We start from the raw sequence: 24,155 nt of genomic DNA on the forward strand, positions 1-24,155 counted from the left end.
CTGAGCTTGTAAATCAAGGTCACATTCTCAAATACCCACAGGCAGGTAATTAACTAAACAAAGCAGGCTGAATGGGAATGATAGGGACTATGGTGAACTGGACAGCCCAGCCCCATCTAAAGTGTACAGCCACTATAGCACCAGCCAACTGACATGGTAATACCTGTTATAGAATCTTCTGATTTTGTTTTTAAGAAATATAAGGAATACAGTTTCTTAGGTAAAATCACTTGAATTTTAAATATTGTCTATTAATAGTAATTACTTTTATTTTTGTCAAGACTGTACAGACCAAACAAAACAGGACTATGTGAGGAACTGGGCCCTTAGGCCTCTAATATATGATCTCTACTCTAGATGCTTATTATCCTGGCATTCAGAAACAATATATATAGCCTCTATCTTGAGCAGTATATGAGAGACAGAAGGAAAACACCAGGAATGCAAGTGTTATGGGTTGAGTTGTGTCCCCCTAAAACTCATGTGCTGAAGTCCTAACCCCTAGTACCCGAGAATGTGACCTTATTAAGAAATAGGGTTGTTACAGATAGAATTAGTCAAGTTAAAATGAAGTCACTAGGGTGGGCTCTAATCTAATGTGACTGGTGTCCTCATAAGAGAAATTTGAACATAGACAAACATACAGGGAGAATTCCATGAGAAGATGAAGGCAGAGACTGGAGTGATTCTTTTACATATCAAGAAACACCAAATACTGCCAGAAAACCACTAGAAGCTAAGGGAAGCTAAATGAAACAGATTCTTTTTTTTTTTTTTTTTTTTTTTTTGTGGTACGCGGGCCTCTCACTGTCGCGGCCTCTCCTGTTGCGGAGCACAGGCTCCGGATGCGCAGGCCCAGCAGCCATGGCCCACGGGCCCAGCTGCTCCGCGGCATGCGGGATCCTCCCGTACCGGGGCACGAACCCACGTCCCCTGCATCGGCAGGCGGACTCTCAACCACTGCGCTACCAGGGAAGCCCCAAAACAGATTCTTTCTCACAGCTCTCAGAAGGAACCAGCTCTACCAACACCTTGATCTTGGACTTCTAGCCTTTATGACTATAAGGAAATAAATTTCTGTTGATAAAGCCACTCAGCTTGTGGTACTTTGTTACAGAAGCCCTAGAAAACTAATATAGCTAGGTCGGTTTAACATCACAAAATCAATTAATATAATATACCATATCAATAGAAAACCATATGATTATCTTAAGAGACACAGAAAAAGCATTTGACAAAATTCAACCTCCCCCCTTCATAGTAAAAAACAAACAAAACCCACAATAAACTAGGAATAGAAGGGAACTTAACCTGATACCTGATGAATACCTATGAAAACCCCACAGCTAACATACTTAGTGATAAAAGACTGAATGCTTTCCCCCTAAGAGGATGTCTACTCTCACCACTTCTATTCAATACTGTATTGGAGGTTCAAGCAAGAGCAATTAGTCAAGAAAAAGAAATAAAAGTCATCCACACTGAAAAGAAAGAAGTAAAGCTTCTTTATGCAGATGACAGGATCTTGTATGTAGAAAGTCCTAAGGGATCCACTAAAAAATTATTAAAACTATCAAATGAGTTCAGTAAGGTCACAGGACACAAGATCAATATCAATTGTCTTTTTATATATTTGCAATGAATAATCTAAAAATGAAATTAGGAAAATGATTACATTAGCAACAGCAAAATAAAGAATAAAATACTTAGGAATAAATTTAACAAAATAAATGTAAAACCTATACTCTAAAAACTACAAAATATTGTTGAAAAATTTAGGTCTTAAAGAAGACCTAAATAAATGGAAAAACGTCTCATGTTCACTGACCAGGAGACAATATTGTTAAGAGAGCAAAACTCCTCAAAATCACCTACAGATTCAGTGCAGTCCCTCTCAAAAATCCCAGCTGGCTTCTGATCCTAAGCTGATCCTAAAATTCATGGGACCCATAATAGCCAAACCAATCTTTAAAGGTAAGAACTAAGTTGAAAAACTCTTACTTCCTGATTTTGAAATTTACTACAAAATAACAGTAATCAAGAGATTATTGTACTGGCACAAGAATAAATATATAGATCAATAGAATAGAACTGAGAATCCAGAAATAAGCCCTCACATTTCGGTCAATTGACTTTTGACAAGAATGTCAAGACCATTTAATGGGAAAAGATGAGTCTTCAACAAATTGTGCTGGGACAACTGGATATTCACACACAAAAGAATGCAGGTAAGCCCCAAGCTCACATCATATACAAAAATGAACTCAGAATGGATTAAAGACCTAAATATAAGAGGTAAAACTATAAAACTCTTAAAGGAAAATAATGGGCATAAATCCTCATGACACTGGATTTGGCAATGGTTTATTAGATGTAACACCAAAAGCACAAGCAACCAAAGAAAAATATTGATAAACTGAACATCATAAAGATTAAAAATGTTTGTACTTCAGTGGACACCATTAAGGAAGTTAAAAAGACAACCTATTGAATGGCAGGATATATTTGCAAATCATATATCTGATAATGGACTTAGGTTTAAAATATATAAGGAATGCTTACAACTCAATAATTAAAACACAACCCATTTAGAAATTGGGCAAAGAATTTGAATAGACATTTCTCCAAAGCAGATTACAAATGCCCAAAAAGTACATAAAAAGGTGCTCAACATCATTAGTCATCAGGAAAATATAAATAAAAACCACAATGAAATACCATTTCATACCTACTAGGATGGCTATAATTAAGATAGAAAAACAAGTGTTGGCAAAGATGTAGAAAAATTGCCACCTTCTATTGGTGGGAATGTTAAATGTACGTTCACTTTGGAAAAGTCTAGCAGTTCCTCAAATGGTTAAACATAGAGTTACCATGTGACCCAACAACTCCACCTAAGAGAAGTGAAAATATATGTCTACACAAAAACTTGTACATGAATGTTCATAACAACATTATTTATGTTAGTCAAAAGGTGAAAACAACCAAATGTTCATCAACTGATGAATATATGAATAAAATGTGTTATACTTATACAATGGAATATTATTGGGCAATAAAAAGAAATGAAGTACTGATGTATGCTATATAAATGAACCTTAAAAAATATGCTAAATGAAAGAATCCAGACACAAAAGGCCACATGTTATATCATTCCATTTATACGAAATAGGCAGAATAGGCAAATTTATAGAGACTGAAAGTAAACAAGTGGTTGCTAGTGCTAGAGGGTATGGAAGGGAATAGTGAGTAACTGCTAATGAATATGGGGCTTCTTTTTGGAATGATGGAAATGTTCTAAAATTACACAACTCTGTGAATTTATTAAAAACCATTGAACAGGGGCTTCCCTGGTGGCGCAGTGGTTGAGCGTCCGCCTGCCAATGCCGGACACACGGGTTCGAGCCCTGGTCTGGGAAGATCCCACATGCCACGGAGCAGCTGGCCCCGTGAGCCACAATTACTGAGCCTGCGCGTCTGGAGCCTGTGCTCTGCAACAAGAGAGGCCGCGATAGTGAGAGGCCCGCGCACCGCGATGAGGAGTGGCCCCCACTTGCCACAACTAGAGAAAGCCCTCTCACAGAAACGAAGACCCAACACAGCCATAAATTAAAAAAACAAAAACAAAAACAAACAAAAAAAACCATTGAACGGGGCTTCCCTGGTGGCGCAGTGGTTGAGAGTCCACCTGGCGATGCAGGGGACACGGGTTCGTGCCCCGGTCCGGGAAGATCCCACATGCCGCGGAGAGGCTGGGCCCGTGAGCCATGGCTGCTGAGCCTGCATGTCTGGAGCCTGTGCTCCACCACGGGAGAGGCCACAACAGTGAGAGGCCCGCGTACCGCAAAAAAAAAAAGAAAAAAAAAAACCAAAAAACCATTGAACATATATTATTGAAAATATATTCTATATATGTATTGAATATACAATATATATTGAATATGTTAATGCACTGAAAACCATCATACACTTTAAGTGGGTGAACTGTATGGTATATGACTTATATCTTAATAAAGCTGCAATAAAAAATGGCATACTAAAGATATCATGCTAATTAATTAAAATAAAAAAACTTTACAGATTATTCTCATCACACTTCTAGAAATTTTCCATCTTTTTCTTATTCACTGTCTTCTTTTTATATTTAATACAATGTCAAAAGTAATGAAATAGGGCTTCCCTGGTGGAGCAGTGGTTGAGAGTCTGCCTGCCGATGCAGGGGACATGGGTTCATGCCCCAGTCCGGGAAGATCCCACATGCCGCAGAGTGGCTGGGCCCGTGAGCCATGGCCACTGAGCCTGGGCGTCCGGAGCCTGTGCTCCACAATGGGAGAGGCCACAACAGTGAGAGGCCCACGTACCACAAAAAAAAAAAAAAAAAAAAGTAATGAAATAAAATTAGAATCAAGATTCACATCAGAATTAAAATTCAGAGGTGTCATGTGCCGAGTGCTGAGAAAATTGCTTTGGATGGAGCACAGTTAATTCATCCCCAAACTCTGTGTAGAGATTGACATTTGTAACCAGTCTTGGTATTTCAGACTGTGATATGCTAGCAGATCAGTTTCCAAGGAGCTAGGAGACCCGCATGTGGAGTCAGTCAAGAAGACCTAAACAATTTTTGTTTTCTTGGGGCCATAATGAGACTGCAGCAGACCATGTCACCTCATAGCAATGACTCAAGATAAATTATGTCTACCATTCCCCAAGACTCTGTGCCTGTTGCCAATGTTATCTCTTTTAAGTCCTCATGGAGACCTTAGTAGGTTTTCTAAAGTCACTATAGAAACTGTCACCTTACACTAGAAATAAGTATGTGATGCTGTCTTGCCACAGAGTCTTCTTTGGGTCCCAGGATAGATACAGATTCAGATAGATATAGATTTATATATAGAGATATGATATAGTTATATAGACATAAATATAGATACAGATATACGGAAGGAGAGAGTAAGGGTGGTCATGAGCTACTTACATTAGTAATAACAAACAGATAAGCTGCACCAAAGTCTAGTAGCCCCAAATTCAGTGAAAAGTCCTCATTTTTTGTTCTACAAGGCACCGCAGGATATCTGGAACAGGACAAATTTAGGTTAGAATAGACATTACAGTTTAGAAAAGCATTCCCATCTCCGGAGGAAAGAGTGATTTTATCTCTCTACTGATGGTGAATCAATCAGCAAAGCTACCATTTCTCTTTGAGGAGAGGAGTCTCAGAGTGAATTATTTTCATGCCAGGTTTTTTCTACCCCTGATCTGAGCTTTTCATTGTCTGTTGGCTAATTTTTTTTAAACCTTAAACCTGAATGCAGAAAGCACAAATTGTCTTCTTTTGTGAACTTCAGACTCTAAGTCTTCTCATCTAAATTTTACGAATTTTTCTCTTCTAAGTCTTATGAATTAGTGGAACATTATAAAACAGTGAACCCGAAAGGATAAGCTCGAACGAGGTGTTAATAGGAGTTACCAAAGGGTAGGAGTGGGAGCCAATAATAAACTGGCAAACCTCCCAGAGATGGCCTTGTTGACTATACAGTATGGCCTTTACAACAAGCGTGGTCTCAATATATCTGTGCGGAAAAAGGTGAGACTGAGGGAAGGAGGCAAAGGTCGAAAGAGAGCAGGAATCTGTGTATATTTAAAATTAGCTGAGATATACCTAATCCTCCCACCTATATGCAAAGAAAGCATTTAAAAAACAGTTGTTGATAAAAGTAATATTACAAGGGTAATGCTCTTACTCTCCTCTTTGCACAGTTCTGTAAGCAGACACACCATAGTCTTCTTCAACACCGAGGGAGGTATCTGTACCCAGGGAGATGTTGATCTCTTCATGCAAAGTATTAACAAACCTAAGGGTAGAGACATTGTTACAGATCAGACAAACTCTTCCACCTGATAAAAGGGCAGGGGCCTTTTCTATTTTGTTTACTGCTATATGCCTAGTGCCTAGAACAGTGGCTGGCACATAAAAGGTATGTGATGTGTATTGTTAACTGGGTGAATAAATGAACTCACATGTAAGAAGCAATCTGTAGTCTTAGCTGTCCCTAACTTTTTCTTTCCTCAGGTATTAGCTTTTTATCTGCCACACTCTCACCTGATTTCAGCTGGGATGACACTATTGTGATCACCCATGGCAGTCCGAGTCTCCTTACTAACCCACCTTAGGAGCACCTAATTTCTTTCCGTCTTCTAATGGTGTAATTCATCAACCGAGACTCCACTAAGAAAAATAATTATGTGTGTGTGTGTGTGTGTGTGTGTGTGTGTATATATATATATATATGTATAAATATGTACCAGTATTTATATAAAACTGATACTTTATCCTCTTACAAATGAAGTCTGATTTGACTTATGCAAAACTCAGACTCCCAGCCCACAGTAGGTTGAGCTATCATTGTTTTGGGTCTGCAGATAACCCTGGACTCTTCCAGAACCATCTTTCTAGTCTTTTGAACCCGGGCCGCTAAATTGCTCCCTCAGTTTGGGATTCTGGTAGAATTTGCGTTGGTCCCTGGCCCATGGGATTAGAAGGGCAGTTCCCTCTAAAATCCTTGATATTGATTTCTGGACATTCAATCATCCTGCACTAATCTAGAAATTGCTCCCTTTCATCCTTCCTGGAGGTTCCCATTGCTCTCTGACCCAGGGAAGTCCTATCCTCATTGTTGTCTTACTCATTTTTGATGTTTACTTTCTCTGAAGCTGCATATGCAAAAGCAGATTATTATGACTGTTCCACCCTTCAGTGAAATTCAAACTTTTCATTGAAAGCTCTCCTCTAAAATGCTATTCTCAACAGCAACCATCTAATCTTGATGGCCATAGGCACATGCATCTGTCTATTTCATGTCAGATTCCTGCCCCAGTGAGCAGGTGACCCCCTCAGGGCTCCATTTCTGTAAATGTCCCAGGCTGTCTAACAAGAACTTCAGCCTTATCTAGATTCAAAACCAAGTCTTTTGACTTCAAGTGTGTTGCCTTTACTAAACCATGAGGCCTCTATAGGTTTATTTTAAATTTTACTTTAAAAACACAGTAACTATAAAAGATACTCAACTACCAATAACGAAGGGAGGATTATTTGCTTACTTCTAAATTTCTCTCTGGTGATCACAGAGAGGAAACAATTCAGTTATTTTCCTAAGAGCAAGATAAGTGGATAAAATTCAGCAGAAGAGATTTATGTTGCAGAGCACAGGGGGCGTACATAAATACAGGGTCATCTTTGAATACCATATGAGAAAGCAAGCCAAAAGACTTGGATTTGAATCTATGCTTCTCATTGCCCTGGGAAATGCCTTCTGACACTAATTCTCTTGACATTCTAGGAAGAGAATCCCTGTACAAGACAAGTAGAATGTGAAGTCTCTTCATGTGAAGCCCCACAGATCAGAAGAGACCCAAGATTCAAGAGAACAGAGAGGCCTGGGTCTCCTTGGCATGCAAACCTCATGGCTGTCATCCCATTGGTTGTTTTGTTTTCTTCATCCTTTACCTACAATAGAGGGAAGTAAAAATCAGTTACAGCTGACAAGAGGGAACTGATAATCAGAAACTTTGATCATCAGTCATTTCCTTGGTAAGATATTGATAAGCCCAGTCATTGTTCTCTAAGATAATTTGGAAACTAGGCCATTCCTCAACTTACCATCATGCTAGAAATACTTTTCCCATCTTCTCGAATGATCAGAGTGTACCATTTTTTCTCCTCCACAGAATGCTCAGTGTAGACAGACAAATTGTGATATTTCAGTTGGAAGTGGAAATTCTGGCTTTTTGTCTTCAGGTGGAGTTTGGAATAGTGTGGCATTTTCTATAGAATGAAGAGCCTGTCACACTCACCTTCTACCCCATCTTGGACATCACAATCTCATAGTGACCCAGGGCAGGTGACCTCATTAGATACTTTCAACATTACCCTTTAACCTAGTAATTCCATTTCTAGAAATATACCATAGAAGTAATTAGAGGCTTGAATAAAGTTTTATGAGTAAGGATGTTCATTATAGAATTATGTATAATAACAAAAAAAATTAAATACCTATAAGGAAATATTTTACTAAACCATGTTATATCCACAGAATAGAATATTATGCATCCATTAAAATCACATTCTCAAAGTTTACCTAAGGGCATGGGAAAATGCTTATGATGGTTAATGTTAAGAAAAAATCAAGGTCAATACTGCATATAGTGTTTCAACACTTTTTAAAAATTTGTTTATTCATTTATACAAAAATGCTAACTATGATTATCTCTGTGTGATGGATTTATAGGTGGTTTTTATATCTTTTGACATACTCCCCAATTTTCTACAATAAACATATATTATTTTTGTTTAAAAAATATTTTTAAATGAATATTTCAGAATATGTATAATATAGTAGTGAAAATATGCAAGCCAAACTCTTCCACAGGGTGTGTGTTACAAGGCAGTTTGAAATAATAACACAAATTACAACCTATTGAGAGCTTACAATGTCCCAGACATTATGCTAAGCACTTTACATATAATATTTATCCTTATAACAGCTTATGACATAAAAATTATTGCCATTTTACAGATGCTAAAACTGAGGCTTAGAGATCAAATAACTTGTTCAGGGTCTTATAGCTAGGGAATGGCAGAACCAGGAATTGGACTGAGGCAGTTTGACTCCCTAAGTGCACGCTCTTCACCACTGTATTATGCTGCTGCCTTGGCACATAATCTGAATGTGTTTCTGATTCATTCAAGTCCATACGTCACCTGAAAGGATTTGATGGACTCTGCCAACAGAGAATTGTTTTCATCTCCCAGAACTGTAACCTTCACCTCATTATCTGCCAGATTCAAGACTTGTAGGAAAATCTCTTGGGAATCTGGTTGGTGTGGGGCCATTTCCTTAGGACAAAGAACACATGTTAGAATTACCAACAAATAACCCTTCAGATACCATGAAAACACATACCTCAGTCCTTTCTCGACAGCCTAGCTCATCTAGTCAGGAGGACACAGTTTTCTACCTCTAAAGAGCATTTGGCTTAGAAAACTCTGAAGGCAGTTTGGAGGGGGAAACACCAGCTCAATATAGCAAGCACTGATGTCAGGTAACAAACTCCATGCCTTCTGACTCAGCCGTGGCCTCATACATCATTCCCTAATAGTGGCTATTCAATCTGCCAAAAGTTATTTGTTTGAGTGTCTGGTAAGCTATCTAAAAGATGGTTATATATCTTGGATACCAGTGCTTGGAAATTCCTTGACAATATACTCTGAATCACTCAGGTGGGAGGTGGGCTTCATTTTGCACTGCTGCTTTACCCCAGTATCTACTCATTTACCACAAACACTTATTATGCACCTTCTTTAAAACAGGTACTGTGCTTAGGGCCCAGGGAATCAAGATTGAACAAGTCAGAAAAGTGAACAAAATAGGTATGGTCCTGCCCTCATGGCTTAAGATTTATTGTACTCACATTAATTTTTATCTCTACAGTAGCAGCAACTGCAAAGGCCAGGCATGCTAGGATCATACCAACAGCCATTTTCCTAAGTGATCTATAGGGGAAAGAAAGAGACAATTATAGCTAAACTCTAGACTCTAAACAATAAAATCTAAACCCCCTAAGCTTAGGTAATTTGGTCCCAATTACTTTTCAAAGTATTGCCTCCCCTTCATATAACCTTCTTTCTACTTTTACTTGAGTCATACTGAATTGTTCTCTGTAATGCATCAAATTTTTCCCTCTATCTTTGCTTATGATTTTTTTTATCCATTATGTCATAATAACAAAAATAATAGTAATGTAGCCAGATTTACTGAACATTTACCATATACCAGTCACTATATATTATTACCTCCTTTTCCTCTCCTTCAGAAGTCTTTCTTGACCCTGGCCTCTCTCTTCCATCTCTGCATTTCCCTGGCACTTTGCTTTCCTTATTAGGGCACTTAACATATTTCACCTTGTTGCAATAATTAACCTTGCATATTTTCTAGCTTCCTTACTAAAGAGTAAACTCCTTAAGGGCAAGATTTGTGCTTTTACATTTGCATAGCACTTGGTGCTGAACTCAATAAACTGCTCAATGAATGAGTAAATGACAAAAGGTCATTTGAATATGGTAAGTGGTTATCAAAAGGAAATTGCTATTAAATCAGAAATTAGAGAAGACTTAACACCCTCCTCTGTCAAACTTTACAAAGAATAACACTTCTATTTAGAAGGTGGGGAAAGCAGTAATTAGGGACAATTCTATCCCCACTCTTATGAGGTCCCCCATTTGTTTCATAGGGACAGTGGAAGATTTAAAGGGATTAGTTATCCTCAAAGGCTCTGGACTTCTTTGAAGAGGCAACTTTCAAGAACAAAGCAAGGGGGGAAGGGTAAGCTGTGACAAAGCGAAAGAGAGGCATGGACATATATACACTACCAAACGTAAGGTAGATAGCTAGTGGGAAGCAGCCGCATAGCACAGGGAGATCAGCTCGGTGCTTTGTGACCGCCTGGAGGGGTGGGTTAGGGAGTGCGGGAGGGAGACGCAAGAGGGAGGGGATATGGGAACATATGTATATGTATAACTGATTCATTTTGTTATAAAGCAGAACCTAACACACCATTGTTAAGCAATTATACTCCAATAAAGATGTAAAAAAAAAAAAAAGAACAAAGCAACAAGTTGGTTTAGGAGCCTAATCTCCATACTTTTGACTTCCCATGAAGTATAGTCCTAACTCTTCAACATCACATACATAAGTCTGCAGTAATGGCTTGGACTCTCTATCATAAGAATTAATTAGATCTAATTCCCGTCCCCCAGTATTAACAGGCGTTTAATCTAACATGGATAAGCAGAAGCAGAAAAATGATAAATCAAAACAAATCATCACTAAGTAGAAAAGATATTGACTCTTTATCAAACTGGGCAAATGTTGAGTCAGTTTGGAGCAACATAGGCATAGTGAGCACTTACGTGAAGTTAATGCCACACTTGGAGACCAGAGGATAAATGACAAGGTCAAACAATGGGATGAAGATAAGAACCAAAAAGGGATTTAGTACCTGTAACACCATGGTAAAAAGGATTATTACAAGTGTTCTTCTATCATGAGTGTAAGCATGTGCTCTCATTTGCATGTGTGCACTCTCTCTCACATCCAAACACACTTTCATCATACTATGTACAGAATGATTCCACATCTTTCAGTCTCTTTACACCCAAGACTCTATTTCCCCTGCATAGCACATTAGCTTCCAAATATCCCAAGGAACCAGTTTCACTCTGAACCTGTTTTTCTGTCAATCAACTGGGAGCTTTCCCCTCCCATTTTTACTTATCTTCTTCAGCACCACAGCCAAGGGAAAAATGTCATGGCCAGAAGAAAGGAATGAGAGAAGAATTGGGGATTGTTGAACAAGAGTTTAAAAAAAATACCTGGGAGTCACCAATAAACAGAGATTCTGATTTTGTTGCTCACACAACAAAGCCTTATACTTTCTTTGACAATATTTCCATGATACTTGACATGGGAAAAAATCCAGTGCTTATACATTCCCTGTGAGCTCAAAACTCAGTCTCCCTGGAGTTGATCAGGAGCTACTTACTTAACAGAGGATGTGAAAGAGAAGTGTGGGGCTTAAAGAGAATATTTTCATCCCTATGTTTAGCTCTCCTCAGCATACAAGGAAAAAAACATCAAATTATGGTTGGTAATCCTACTACTACAGGTAATGGTGTAGATGAGGAAAGAAATAAGCACCCAGGACTATAGAGAAGTCTCCTACCTGCATCTGGTCAGGCTGAAGCACAAAAAAACCCTGAAACATGATAACAAATCACATTAAGATGGTGGCCTAAAGACAAAAAAAAAAAGCCTACATCAACCATCTTGCTAATTAGCAGGTGAGAAGCATAAGGTAAAATCCATCAGGTCTTTGGTTCAGGATCACTATTACCCTTGTAAGAGACTGGGAATAGCTTTAGGCTATGTCTCCTGAAGGCAGATGGGCTTAATGGAGAATCTTATTTTCTGTTCACTATGCTTTCTTTAACTTGAAAGAGAATAGAGTCAGTGTGTTTTTTATTAATCTCAGTAACTGCAGTCGTAGGTGGTAATAATATGAAGGACAAGACATCATGGTTAGGGTGAAGACTCCCACTGACACACAGTGTTTCTGAAGTTGTTCTCCAGGAGGTCAAAAAGAGGACAAACATGGTAAATCCTGGACAGCCAGGGGAAGGAAAAAGGTGAAATTATATTAAGCAGGCTCCAAACAGACTGGCATCATAAAACCCTGGCATCATTCCACCCTGCCCTCTTCACAACTGAGACGACAGAAAAACAATACAATAATCTAGGAAGTGGGAACAAATGAGAGAAGAGTTTTTGCCAATGAATGGAAATTGGAAAAAGAGGAAATAATGTTTACAATTTTCCCGTTATTTCTGTATCCATGTACAAAATATCCCACCTCTGGGTCCTCTGCTGTTAGCCCTGCCTAAGCGATGGTGTCAATTGTGTTGTAGCAGCAATCAAACCTGCTGTGCCCTGGCCAGGCTTAGATGGAAGAAAACACCCAATCCCCCAGGCTCTATCACTTCATTTGCTATCCTCTCAGTGCTTCTTTGTATACATTTAAACCTTTCCATCCTTATATTTCTGATTTCTAAAGATAAGATTCTGTTTTTTATTTCTAGGTTTGCTTTCTTTACTTTGCCTACTCAGTATCTTCATGCTAAAGGCACATCTCTTATGATCTTATGTCAGTTTTCAGGCAAACACACAAAGAAATTTCTCCTTAATATGGATTATAAAGAAAATGATAGACTTCTCTGGAAAAATCTCTTCTACTCACCAAATTCCCATTCATCCTGGTGGCTTGCAAGGTCCATCGTGAGCCCTAGGGCAAACAGATGCTATTATAAGAAATCCCCTTCTCTGAGAGGGAAGGGGCTGGAAGAAGGGGTAGCTTTCAAAAGAACTATTCTTTTTTTTTTTAACATCGTTATTGGAGTATAATTGTTTTACAATGGTGTGGTAGTTTCTGCTGTATAACAAAGTGAATCAGCTATACGTATACATATATTCCCATATCCCCTCCCTCTTGTGTCTTCATTCTTACCTGCTGATCCAAAAGAGCCCAGCACATGGGCAACGGGATATAAAGAAATAGTACCCTGGTCAGTGCCTTCACATCCATAATGAGCTGCCTCTGCAAGAAGGGGTGAGAAGGAACAGGCTGAATTGCCAGATAGGGTTTTCTTGCTTAGAGTAGAAGTGGCCCAGAACGGTAAGAGAAGAGGTCAAATACAGCAGGAGGGAATCAGTTTGGACATTAGGAAAGACTACATGGAGGCATCAGATGTTTCGGCAGTTCCAACTTACTGGGTATTTCTCAGCTGCCCAGTCCAGCCAGTGCTCTCGCTTTGGAATGTCCGCAGAACAGTTCTTGAAACGGTTGGAAATGGCAAACTAGGGCAGAGCGTAGATATCAGAGGAGAGACCAAAAAAAACCATCCCCTGCTTTTTCCAATTCATTATCTCTTCCCTCAAACACACATAACTCTTAAGTGACTTAATCCAACCTTTTGATTTCATCAGGCATTGAATTTCAGAATATTTCAAATCTAATTTTACCTATCCTTATTTTCTGTTGGCAACATACATAACTACATTTCAGAAAAGTTTTGCCCATTTAAAAAAATGATTACATTATTTTTAACTTAGTGGTTAAGTAGAGGCACAGAGGGAAGACCGATTAATCTCAGTTTGCCAAAAGGCACAGAAGTAGAGCAGAGGTCATTGAGAGAAGCCATGTTTGAAGGCCTATATGCTCAGCACAGCATCTCTTTCCCTTTGATTGAAAAAGGCAGGTAAACAAGTCATGGACTTACCCAGATACATTTGACAACTTGAGTCACTATGTTTCCTTCAGGAGGTGGTTTTCTGTATATTTTGCTTCCCATTGCAAACACAACTGCAGTTGATAGACAAATAAGGTTCTTAGCTTCTCATTTAGCACATTCAGTATGTAAACACTAAGGACAGAATGCTGAAATACAGGAGCAACTGGCTCATCTCATAAAGGGAGGGAACTGACTGATGCTATCTGACTTTGGAGTTATAAAAACTATGGGAGCCAAAATGATCAGTGTTGAGACTTTCCTGTTATCACAGAAATGAAAGTCACCTTTGAATTCTCACTCTTCTTTCTTCATCTCTACATCTGACATATTACCAACTTTTACTGACCCTCTGTCTTCAGTGCATTTCCTGCCTGCCCCCTCTTTTGCATCACCACTGCTGTGACTCTTGTGTAGGACCTCACAACTTCTACCCTGCATTATCAAAATGGCCACCAACTAGTTTCTCAGTCCTGTTCTCTTCTTCTTTTATCTGATGCCAAATTTAAATCTTTTTTCCAGGACCTACCTAACAAGCCTAAACTCCTGGCATGGAAGCCCTTCCCAAATTCATTATTATCCTGGTGGTTATTATTATCATTAATGATCTCTTGAAGATTTATTATTATATGTAAAGTGTTAGGCATTTTACATTCAGTACTGATTTAACCTGACAAAATATGTAATACTCTATTTTACACATGAAGAAATCAAGGATTAAAGAAATTAAGCAATTTGTACAAGAAAGTGCCAGAAACTGCATTTTTGACCTGAGGTCTGACTCAAGAATCTATACTCTTAACCACCATAAAGCACCTCATTCATTCATTCTTGCATTACACACTGTGCTAGATACTACTGGTAATAAAGATAAAAAAGAGGTGGCCCTGTCTGCAATGGAGCTCCCCGTCAACCTACCGCTTCCCACTTTACCTTTCATTATTCTCCATCTGGCACCTTATCCTCTAACCACTATTCATCATTCCTATGAAAAATTCTTTTCTGTTCTATTTCTATTCTTGAGCTCATTCTCTTTCCCTCAACGCCCATCTTTATCCTTTAACCACATCTCCACAGTTATCTATAGGTGAATTTAATTTTCTTATTTTCTCCTTTATTTTCCAAATTATCAGCAATGAGATATTACTTTTATAGTTATAAAAAAGTAAAATTTTTTCAAGTTTATTAAATTTAACTAAAATCTGTGGGAAACCTCCATCTTGGTACCCTCCCAGATGTACTTTCCTCCTGAATGGACTTCCCAGCTCCAGCAAGATGCCCCTCTAGTAGATCTTCTACCCAAGATGCTTTTCTCAGTGACCAGTAGCAATTTCCAATATCCTTACATCTAGAATGCCTGAATCACCTTACTTTTCTCTATCCTAACTTTCTAATTTCTCCATTCCTCTCAGTCAGATTCACCCTACCACTTTTTCTTTATTTATCCTCTCAGTTTCCCCAAAGCTTCTCCAAATAGCACCCTTTACCTACCACAGCCTTCTTATTGTTGATAGAAAAAATAGTTCAGAGAAAGAATGCTAATCCTGGGAGACCAGTGGGCAGATAAAGAGGTATCTAGATAAGAAGATTTTGGAAGATTTTGGAAGGAAATAGACTGCTCTTGAAACTAAGAATGATCCTAGAAACAGGCTGAAATTCTCAGGAATTCTGGTCTAAAAGTGACAGTGAAGTGATAAAAGAAAGATCTTGACAAGTTCACACTTAAATTTCAAGGCCACTTAACTAAAGAAGATGAGTAGGGACCTTGAGTTTCTCTACCATCTCCTCCCACTAGTAGACATCGCCTCTTACTTCACAAAGAAGATAGAAGGCTTCAAATGAAAACTCCCTCAACTTCTTGCCACCAAATCTATTAACTTCTGTATCCACACCCATCCTCTCCTCTCTCCATTTAGGTGAGGGTGATTGATGTTCTTCCTCCTGTATAAAGGCAATTGTGCCATGTGTGCTTTCATACTGATTATACTGTTTTATCTTACATCTTCAACATGTTTCTTTACTGGAGTCTTCCTAATGACATTCAAGCATGCTCAATATCCTCTCTTGACTCCATGTCGCCTTTCAGCTATAAATACTGTCTTCCCTTTCATCCCTCTCATTCACTTCCCAATTTACTCTAATTAGTCTCGAATCTCCACCAATCTACCATAGATGATAATATCAAATCAATGACCCTCTTGTCGCTATATATATATATATATATATATATATATATTTTTTTTTTTTTTTTTTTTTTTTTTTTCCGGTACGCGGGCCTCTCACTGTTGTGGCCTCTCCTGTTGTGGCGCACAGGCTCCGGACGCGCAGGCTCAGCGGCCATGGCTCACAGGCCCAGCCGCTCCACGGCATGTGGGATCTTCCTGGACCGGGGCATGAACCTGCGTCCCCTGCATTGGCAGGCGGACTCTCAACCACTGCGCCACCAGGGAAGCCCTTGTCGCTATATTTAATGGACATTTTCCACCCTTATCTTGCTTTTCCAGTCAGTAACATTTGTTACTCTGAATGAGTCCCTTCTTGAAATCCTCTTGGTAGCCAAGATAGAACAACTATCACTTTGGCCATTCCTTCTTAGTCTCATTTGTGGGTTTCCCCTCTTTGGCTGTCTTTTTTTGTTGTTAACTGTTGAACCCTTTACCTAATTCAAATACAAAATTTGACCCTTAACACATTTTCACTGAAAAGGAAATACAAGAACTTACAAGTAAATGCTGGTTTGTATAAAGGTATGCTCAACACTGAATAATCTCATTTAATAATATAAATATATAACAAAGAATTGACAATCTATATATTGGAGAAAATAATCATTATTAAGTTTCATTACATTAAGACTCATTCCCATACAAATGTGAAACATTATTCTAAAGGTTTATGCCATAGAGACTCCCCTTAGAGATTTGATTCTGGCATTAATGAAATCACCCTGGTTCTCAAAATATGATGTTCTGTTTTCTGCCTCTCCATTTGCACTGTTTTTTTCCTACCTGGAGAGCCATTCCCCAACTTTACTTTTGTGAATCTTTATTTGAATAACTTCAGTGCAACCTAGTTACTCATGCCTTTGCTGCACTTCCTTGTAGATATCTTTATTTCTGCACTTATCACAGAGAACAGAACTTCATTGTTCACTTATCTGTATCTTCACCAGGAAAATAAAATTCCTTGCAAATAGGTACCATAAATTGTTTATCTCTAATTCCTGGTGCTTAGATCATTTGACTGTCTTTTAAATACGGTGTTCCTCATGGTTCTATCCTTGCTGTCTTTTTACCCTACTCTTATTATCTCTTAGTTATTCCATCTATTTTCATGAATTAATTGCTATCCATATGTTAATAGCTCCAGATCTTTACAGCTGAAACATTTCTTCTGAACTTTAAACCTGTATTTCCAAATAAATGTTTGATACTCCCAATTAAATGTTCCAAGGACATCTAAAATGTAGCATGTCCAAAACTAAATTCATTAGTATTGCCCCAAACCTCTTCTTCCTTATTATCAGTTAATGACCCTACTATCCACCATTTGCTCAAGCCAGAACCCTACATTCAATCTTGGCTTATCTTCTCCCTTACTTTCACACATCTAATCATATCAAGCTTGTCAATTCTGTCAGGGCCAAGGAGGGTGAGCTAAGTGAGGCACTCACCTTGAGCACAAAATTTAAGGGAGTACCAAAATTCAGTAATCAAGACAAAGGGTATCCTTGTCTCACCCATAACCCATTCTTTCTCCACATTACAGTCAGAAATACCACTGAAAAATAAAAATCTAACAATCATTCCTCTATTCAAAATCCTTTTGAAGCTCCCTACTAGTCTCCTGATAAAGTTCTAATTCCTTAGTAGGTTAAAAGGCCCTTCATTACCTAGTTTCTGTCAATTTCTCCTCTCTGTCTTTCCATTTATGCTCCAGGCAATTTGAATTCCTCTAAGGCCTTCAAATATGTCATACTATTTCTCATCTCCTTGTCTTACAGATACCGTGTCCTATTTCTGTTTCACTTTCAATATTTTCTTTGATTAATCTTTGAATTAATTGCTGCTAATCCTTTAGGTCTTACCTTACACATTATTTCTTTCCTGACCCTCGAAGTCTTAGTCAGATATCCCTCCTATGTGTTCCTATAGCTTTCTCTGTATTTCACCAGCTGTGACAGTGATCATACTATATTGAAATTTCCTGTTTTCTTATCTGTCTCCCTCCTCCGGCTGGACCAAATAAATTCTTTGAAAGCATGAATTCTGTAGCTATCTAATTCACCAGTGTGACCCCAATATCTAGCACAGAATCTGACACATAAACGGCTCATTAAGTCAATGTCTATCAAATTAATGAGTGAAAAAAATCAAATGAATAAATTAAATTATAGTGAAAAGTCAGAGAACTGACTTATTAGTACACAGAAAATTGAAGTAGCTGACTAATGATGACAGCTAACACTTATTTAACATTTCATTATTTATTAAACATTTCCATTATAACATCTCTTTTGATCTTCATAATTACTCTGATATGTAAATAATATCATTGTGCAATGATCCAGAGAAAAAGACATAGTACTAATCAGAGGAAAACCAGGAAAATACTTGGCTTCAAAGGGAGAAGGAAGCAGAGAATGTATTATCACAGGGCTCCAGGAATTACGCATAAATTTCCTTGGAATTGGAATTGCAATCTGATATAATAATATTAGCACACCCCCCAACCCCCGGTAGAAAATAATCAGATGGAACATTGAGTCTCTGGGCTCTTTATCCTCTATTGAGCTCTTTATGTGTTTGGACTGGATATCTTCCAGGGGGGGTGTCACCCAAAGGCTCAGCGTGAGAACAGGTTTCCAGGTCAATGATCAGAAACAATCATGTCCAAGTTTCCCCTTAGGCTGTGTAAACTAAGCAACACACACATCCCCCTTCCACTTCCATTGCTGGGTTCCCTGTGGTAAAGAGAATGCCACTTGATCTAAGTTGCATCAGTTTCCCCCTACTTATCCAACTCCTCTTATTCTCTTTGCTTAAGAGCAAACTTCTTGGGAGCATTGCAGAGCAGGGTAGAAACGGCTAAACCTAGAAGCTACTTTAAAAGGCCCAACGAATTTTAAAAGTCTTCCAATTACCAGATAAATAACCATCAGATGAAATAAGCTAGTTCAAAAGGAAGGATTAATTATGTTCCTTGCTTCATTATATACTATAGTGTAGATCAGTACATCTCAACCTTGACTACACATTAGAATCACCTAGATACTTAAAAAATTACAGATGCCAAGGCCCTATACCACAGAGATCCTGATTTAATTAGTCCTACATAGGGTCCAGGGATCAGTCTTTTTTAAAGCTCTCTAGGAAACTTCTTATTAGTTATGTAACCTTGGGCACTTTTTTTTGAGGTTTCTGACTTTATTCAGTTAATTTATCTCCAATGTCTAGGGAAAACCCCTACAATAACACTTACCTAATAGGTTAGTGTGAGGACTGAATGAAATAGTTTGTGTAAAGTGCTTACATCATGCTTTACATGTGGAAGGCATCAGTGGCTATTAGTTTCCTTTGCCCCACTGCACTTACCAAGAGCTATCACCATAAGCAATCCTGGAACTCCAAAAGCCAATGCATAGCAGTCTTTCCCAAAACATTGCACATCTCCTACAGGAAAACAAAACAAAACAAATTAAAACTGAATCTTAAGTCTTTGACGTTCTATTCTGTAAGCTCAGGTTTTTGAGGTCATAGACATAGCCATCCTCTTTCTTCCCATCACCTAATCCACAATCCTTTTGGGCCAGACAAAGCAAGATTAAAAGAAATTCTCTCAGATTTTCAAACTCTTATAAAAGGAGAAGATGGACAGGAGGAAGCCTTGAACAGATTTCTGGCTGGCCTGAGTAAAGCTTATACAGAGTCCCTCAGAAAAGATCCCAACCTCTCAGCATGGGTGTGACAAATGTAGAAATCAAGCTCCCTGCATTGATGGAGAGGTAGAAGACTGAGAAGTATCTAGTCCGTTCTTCTGCCTGGAAAAAAAAAAAAAAGGCCAAATCATCAGTGCAATATGCCTCCTAGCTCCACCCCCCACCTCATGTTCAGACTAAGCAAGAGGTACATACACAGAGACAGATTCAGGCACTGCCTCTGTGAATGTGTATGTGAATATCATATTAGATATTTTAACACATAGCTCGCTGACCCCAGACAAACATTTCCCTATCTATCTTTCAAACCCTAGTACAAGCATCTTAAACATTCTTTTACCCCTTTATCTTGGCAAAAATGATCATTTTGTACACTATGCCTATGTACTGTGTCCTATACATATCTATTCTAATATTAGTTTCTTTGCATTAAATGTCTATTTCTTTCTGTAGGTTGAGTTCCTTTAGGGCAGAAATTGTATCTTATTATTTTCTGTAATCCCCACTAGTATAGTACCTGTTACACTACAGACAATAAGTGTTTATTAACTGAATTTATTAAGTGATTGAGTGACCAAATAATTGATTTTGTGGAATGTGTGGTAGGAATAGGACTAGAACATGGGACAGTGGAGTAAACTGTCCGTCAAACAGGATAATTTACCTAATGTTTATGGGAAGTCTGCCAAAGAGTATAAAAGGATATCTGTGGGCTTGGAAATGGCTGGTGGAAACCTGGAGGTGGGTTTGTACTATTATTGAAATATCTTTGTGGAGCAGTTACAAAGTGAAGCAATTTTCAAATACAGTTGCTGATGCTTTATTCATTGTGCACTTCTGTGCTTCATTCTGATGCCCCAGGTCTTTTCCTGACACATCAGCACAATACTCATTTTCTATTTATGGTGTGTTTTGCTTCCTCTTCTGGTCCCCATTTAAACTCATTACACCAATCTATGTGAATAGTTCATTGTGCATAGAATCCCACTTGCCAGAGGTTGGTTATTTCTCCAACATCAGCAAGCAATTATGATCTATGGACCCGCAGGCAGATAAAGAATATAAAATAACTCAAATGGTCTGAAGGGTTAGAGACATGAAGGAAGACAGGACACAGAGAAAGAACAGAGTGAAAACCCAGAAACATGGTAACTAGCTACAGAAGAGGGAATAATACATGAAGACAGCCAAAAAAGAAAACTGAGAGGAAAAAAGAGGAAGCTAGAAATGTTGGCTGATCTAAGAATAGACTACTTCCCTTGCCTAGTTGTCACTGCTTCCTTATACAGGCCCATTTTTACCTTTATTCACACTGTTTTCCCCTCCCACTGACAGTGGCAAGTATTTAGGAAAAGAAGGAATGATCATCCAGACAGGTTCATCTAGAGAAACTCATTCTGTTTTATTCCAAATGGTCCTTTTCCCCTTTCATAGAATCTCAAAGCTAGAGATGCTTAAATCATCTCCGTACTACTCATCACCTCCCATTCCCAAAGTGATTACCATGTATCTTCTTAAGTACCTCAAGTGAGAGTAAACTCACTACTTCCAACTATTTGAAGTTTTTCTTTCCATCAAGCCAGAAGCTAGCTTCCTATAGCTTTCAGCCATTGATCTTTGGTTTAATTACTGACATCCTTCAAATATCTATAGACAGCTAAAATATTCTCTTTAATTCTTATCTTATCCAGGCTATAAATATCTCCATTTCCCTCAACTTTTCTTCATAAGAGCATCTTTTAGTCCATCTACCACCCTGGTCACTTTCCTTTGAAATGTTGCAGTTTTTCCCTCTATTAATGACCAGTACCCAGCACTGAACGCAGCTCCTCAGATATGATCTGACTAGTGGATCACTTCAATCTTGGCAAATGGTTACCTGCCGTTTGATGCCTGTTCTACATTCTTGAAAACACAGAAATTACAGGACTCTTACATGTTTTTCTTCAAACTGGTCTCCACCAAAAGCTGCCACACAGGGTTTGATACCTCCTGTCCCCAAAGCTATTAGACTCAGGCCGACCATTGATAGGACTCTGAAATGGAGAGGTGAGAGTACTAACCATATTGATACTAAACACAACTGTAGAAATAAAATATAGAGCTACAAGAGAAAAAAAAAATGTGTACAAGGGCAAAGACCTCCTTCACATTTCTACACTGTGGGCATTTTCCATATGCCTTCAATTCTAGGGGAGACTCAAGTACACTTATAATCCTTGAATTTCTGCCAGAAAGTATACATTACATGGTGAGATTTGTCCCTGATAGTTTCATTTACCCCTTGTGCACAACAGATAGAAGCAGATACTGAAGGAACTCCAAAGTTAAAGCACTGGTTCTCAATCTTGTCTTAGTCAAAGGGACACTTCAATAGAATGACCTTGTGAACCCTTATCCCACATATCCTTAGTAACCACAAAATAAAATGTTAAACTAGTCATAACTAATAGGAGTAGTGATTTCTGAGGGGACAAAAATAAGGAGGTATCTAATATTTATTAAATTTCAAACAAAATTCTTAACTCATTGGAAAATACACATATAGGCACAGTATAAACATGAATATGTATGACCTGCTTCTTGAACAACTCTAATCCTCTCTACTGACTGAACCAACAGACATCAGAATCTATCAAGAGTCTCTGGCATCATAAGCATCAAGAGCTTAATAAAGAGGGATAGAGCAACTGGAATATATGGAGCTACACATAAATGGAAATAACCCAAGCTTTGAAAATGAATTCTACAATGTATTATAAGGAAATATCACAGAAATTTTTTTTTAACTCTGGTAAAGGTACAATGTGTGGATGGGTGAATAGATGAGGAGGGCATGAAGGTTTTAATGTCTTCAAGCACATGAAGAGTTTTTATGAAAAGGATACTAACTGGGCATTCACTAGTCCCCAAACATTTAATAAAAACCAATGAGATCAGATAAAGCAGGAAAGAGTTCAACTGGTCAAAGTTTTTTCCTTAACCAATTTGGTATTAAAACAGATTGGAAAATAAAGGGACATCGTTGGTAAGAAGACAGAAAAACATCTGTAATGAATGTGTGAGACATTTACCTGCCCAATGGAGGAAAAGTGGTTTAGTTTATTCCATGATTTTACTCACGTGTGTAACATTTGTCCCCCCAGTATTGGTAAGGCACCCATGGACTTGATCACATGGCCAAGCACATACACCAAGGAGAGATAGATGATTGTCCTGTTGAGAGAGTTAAATCAGTCAGTCTACAAACAGAATTCAGAGATTTGAGTAATTACAGACTCAGAGTTCATACTGTTCTCAGTGCCAGGATAAATGGAGTGGCAGGAGGAGGGGGTGGAGAAGGAAAGAATTACCTGAGATATGCAAATAGAAATAATAATAGTGAATGAAACAAACAGTCTAGAAAAAGAGACAGTAACTCTTTACCCTGTAGTGTTAGAGATAATGGACATTCCTTTCTCATACCTGCTCTCTCTTTTCCCTCACTAACCCCACACAAACAAAGAGTACCCCTGATCTTGTGTAGATATGTCATGACCAGGTTGGATTTGTAGCCAGCGATAATGTTTTAAGGAAGGAGAACCAGAAGAACAGGATACTTTGACCTGAGGTTTCTTCCAAGGAATGTCTTTGGCTCTAGAAATCCATAAGGGTCAAGAAAGAATGTCACATAAACAGGAAAAAAGGGATGGTTAACACAAAGAACTTTCTCTAAACACAATCACTGGGATATATAGAGAGGTAAAGGGCTCTCAGGTTCAGTCTGAACACTTGGGTTAATTGTAATCCCCACCACAGTTTCCTCATGGACAATTTCCCAAGGGTAAGAAAGGAACCAGGGTCTCTGAACAGACTGTCCAGTGATATAGCTCATGCAGTTGATAGGGACTTGTTGTTATGCCGTTTTTCCAAAAAATCTGAATGACAAACATGAAGTAGAAGAGTGAGGAATTCCAGTAAGAACATATGTAGAGATATACACACTGAAACATGGCATACTACCAAATATACAATGTGTATTATTTGTATTAAGACACCAGTATTCTCTTTATATATAAGTAGAATATTAATACTAGAAGGAACCTTGGAAATTATATAGCTAACTTCTGTGATTTTGAAGTGTTATATGCTAATGTGGAATATAAAGAATGGAATGAAAGTAGCAGAGAGAGGCTGGAGATGTCAGAAATCTCAGAATGTGGATTTCTCATTCTAAATGCCTAATCTTCCTAGGTTGGCTCTCCAGTGAAGGGATCTTAGAGGGTTTATAATGGGAAGCAGGGGATAAGAAAGCTGAGTGACTAAACCAGGGCTAATTAA

The 24,155-nt window shown here is 38.3% G+C and overlaps 1 protein-coding gene across 1 annotated transcript in view; it reads right to left on the reverse strand.

The window, feature by feature from the left end:
• SLC15A2 (solute carrier family 15 member 2) overlaps window positions 1-24,155 on the reverse strand; it is a 38,056-nt gene that overhangs the window by 4,105 nt on the left and 9,796 nt on the right. Inside the window, exons 4-19 of the mRNA XM_082624770.1 lie at window positions 22,959-23,051; window positions 21,772-21,871; window positions 19,847-19,937; window positions 19,492-19,569; window positions 13,889-13,971; window positions 13,380-13,466; window positions 13,117-13,206; window positions 12,850-12,894; window positions 11,779-11,811; window positions 10,967-11,055; window positions 9,469-9,550; window positions 8,759-8,893; window positions 7,658-7,822; window positions 7,458-7,504; window positions 5,742-5,852; window positions 4,976-5,072 (exon numbers count right to left, since the gene is read on the reverse strand). Coding sequence (XP_082480896.1) covers window positions 4,976-5,072; window positions 5,742-5,852; window positions 7,458-7,504; window positions 7,658-7,822; window positions 8,759-8,893; window positions 9,469-9,550; window positions 10,967-11,055; window positions 11,779-11,811; window positions 12,850-12,894; window positions 13,117-13,206; window positions 13,380-13,466; window positions 13,889-13,971; window positions 19,492-19,569; window positions 19,847-19,937; window positions 21,772-21,871; window positions 22,959-23,051 — 1,426 coding nt within the window. The remainder of the gene's footprint in view (window positions 1-4,975; window positions 5,073-5,741; window positions 5,853-7,457; window positions 7,505-7,657; window positions 7,823-8,758; window positions 8,894-9,468; window positions 9,551-10,966; window positions 11,056-11,778; window positions 11,812-12,849; window positions 12,895-13,116; window positions 13,207-13,379; window positions 13,467-13,888; window positions 13,972-19,491; window positions 19,570-19,846; window positions 19,938-21,771; window positions 21,872-22,958; window positions 23,052-24,155) is intronic.

This window comes from Mesoplodon mirus (genome assembly GCF_964341445.2).
Source record: "Mesoplodon mirus genome assembly, chromosome: 6".
Classification (NCBI taxonomy): Eukaryota; Metazoa; Chordata; class Mammalia; order Artiodactyla; family Ziphiidae; genus Mesoplodon; species Mesoplodon mirus.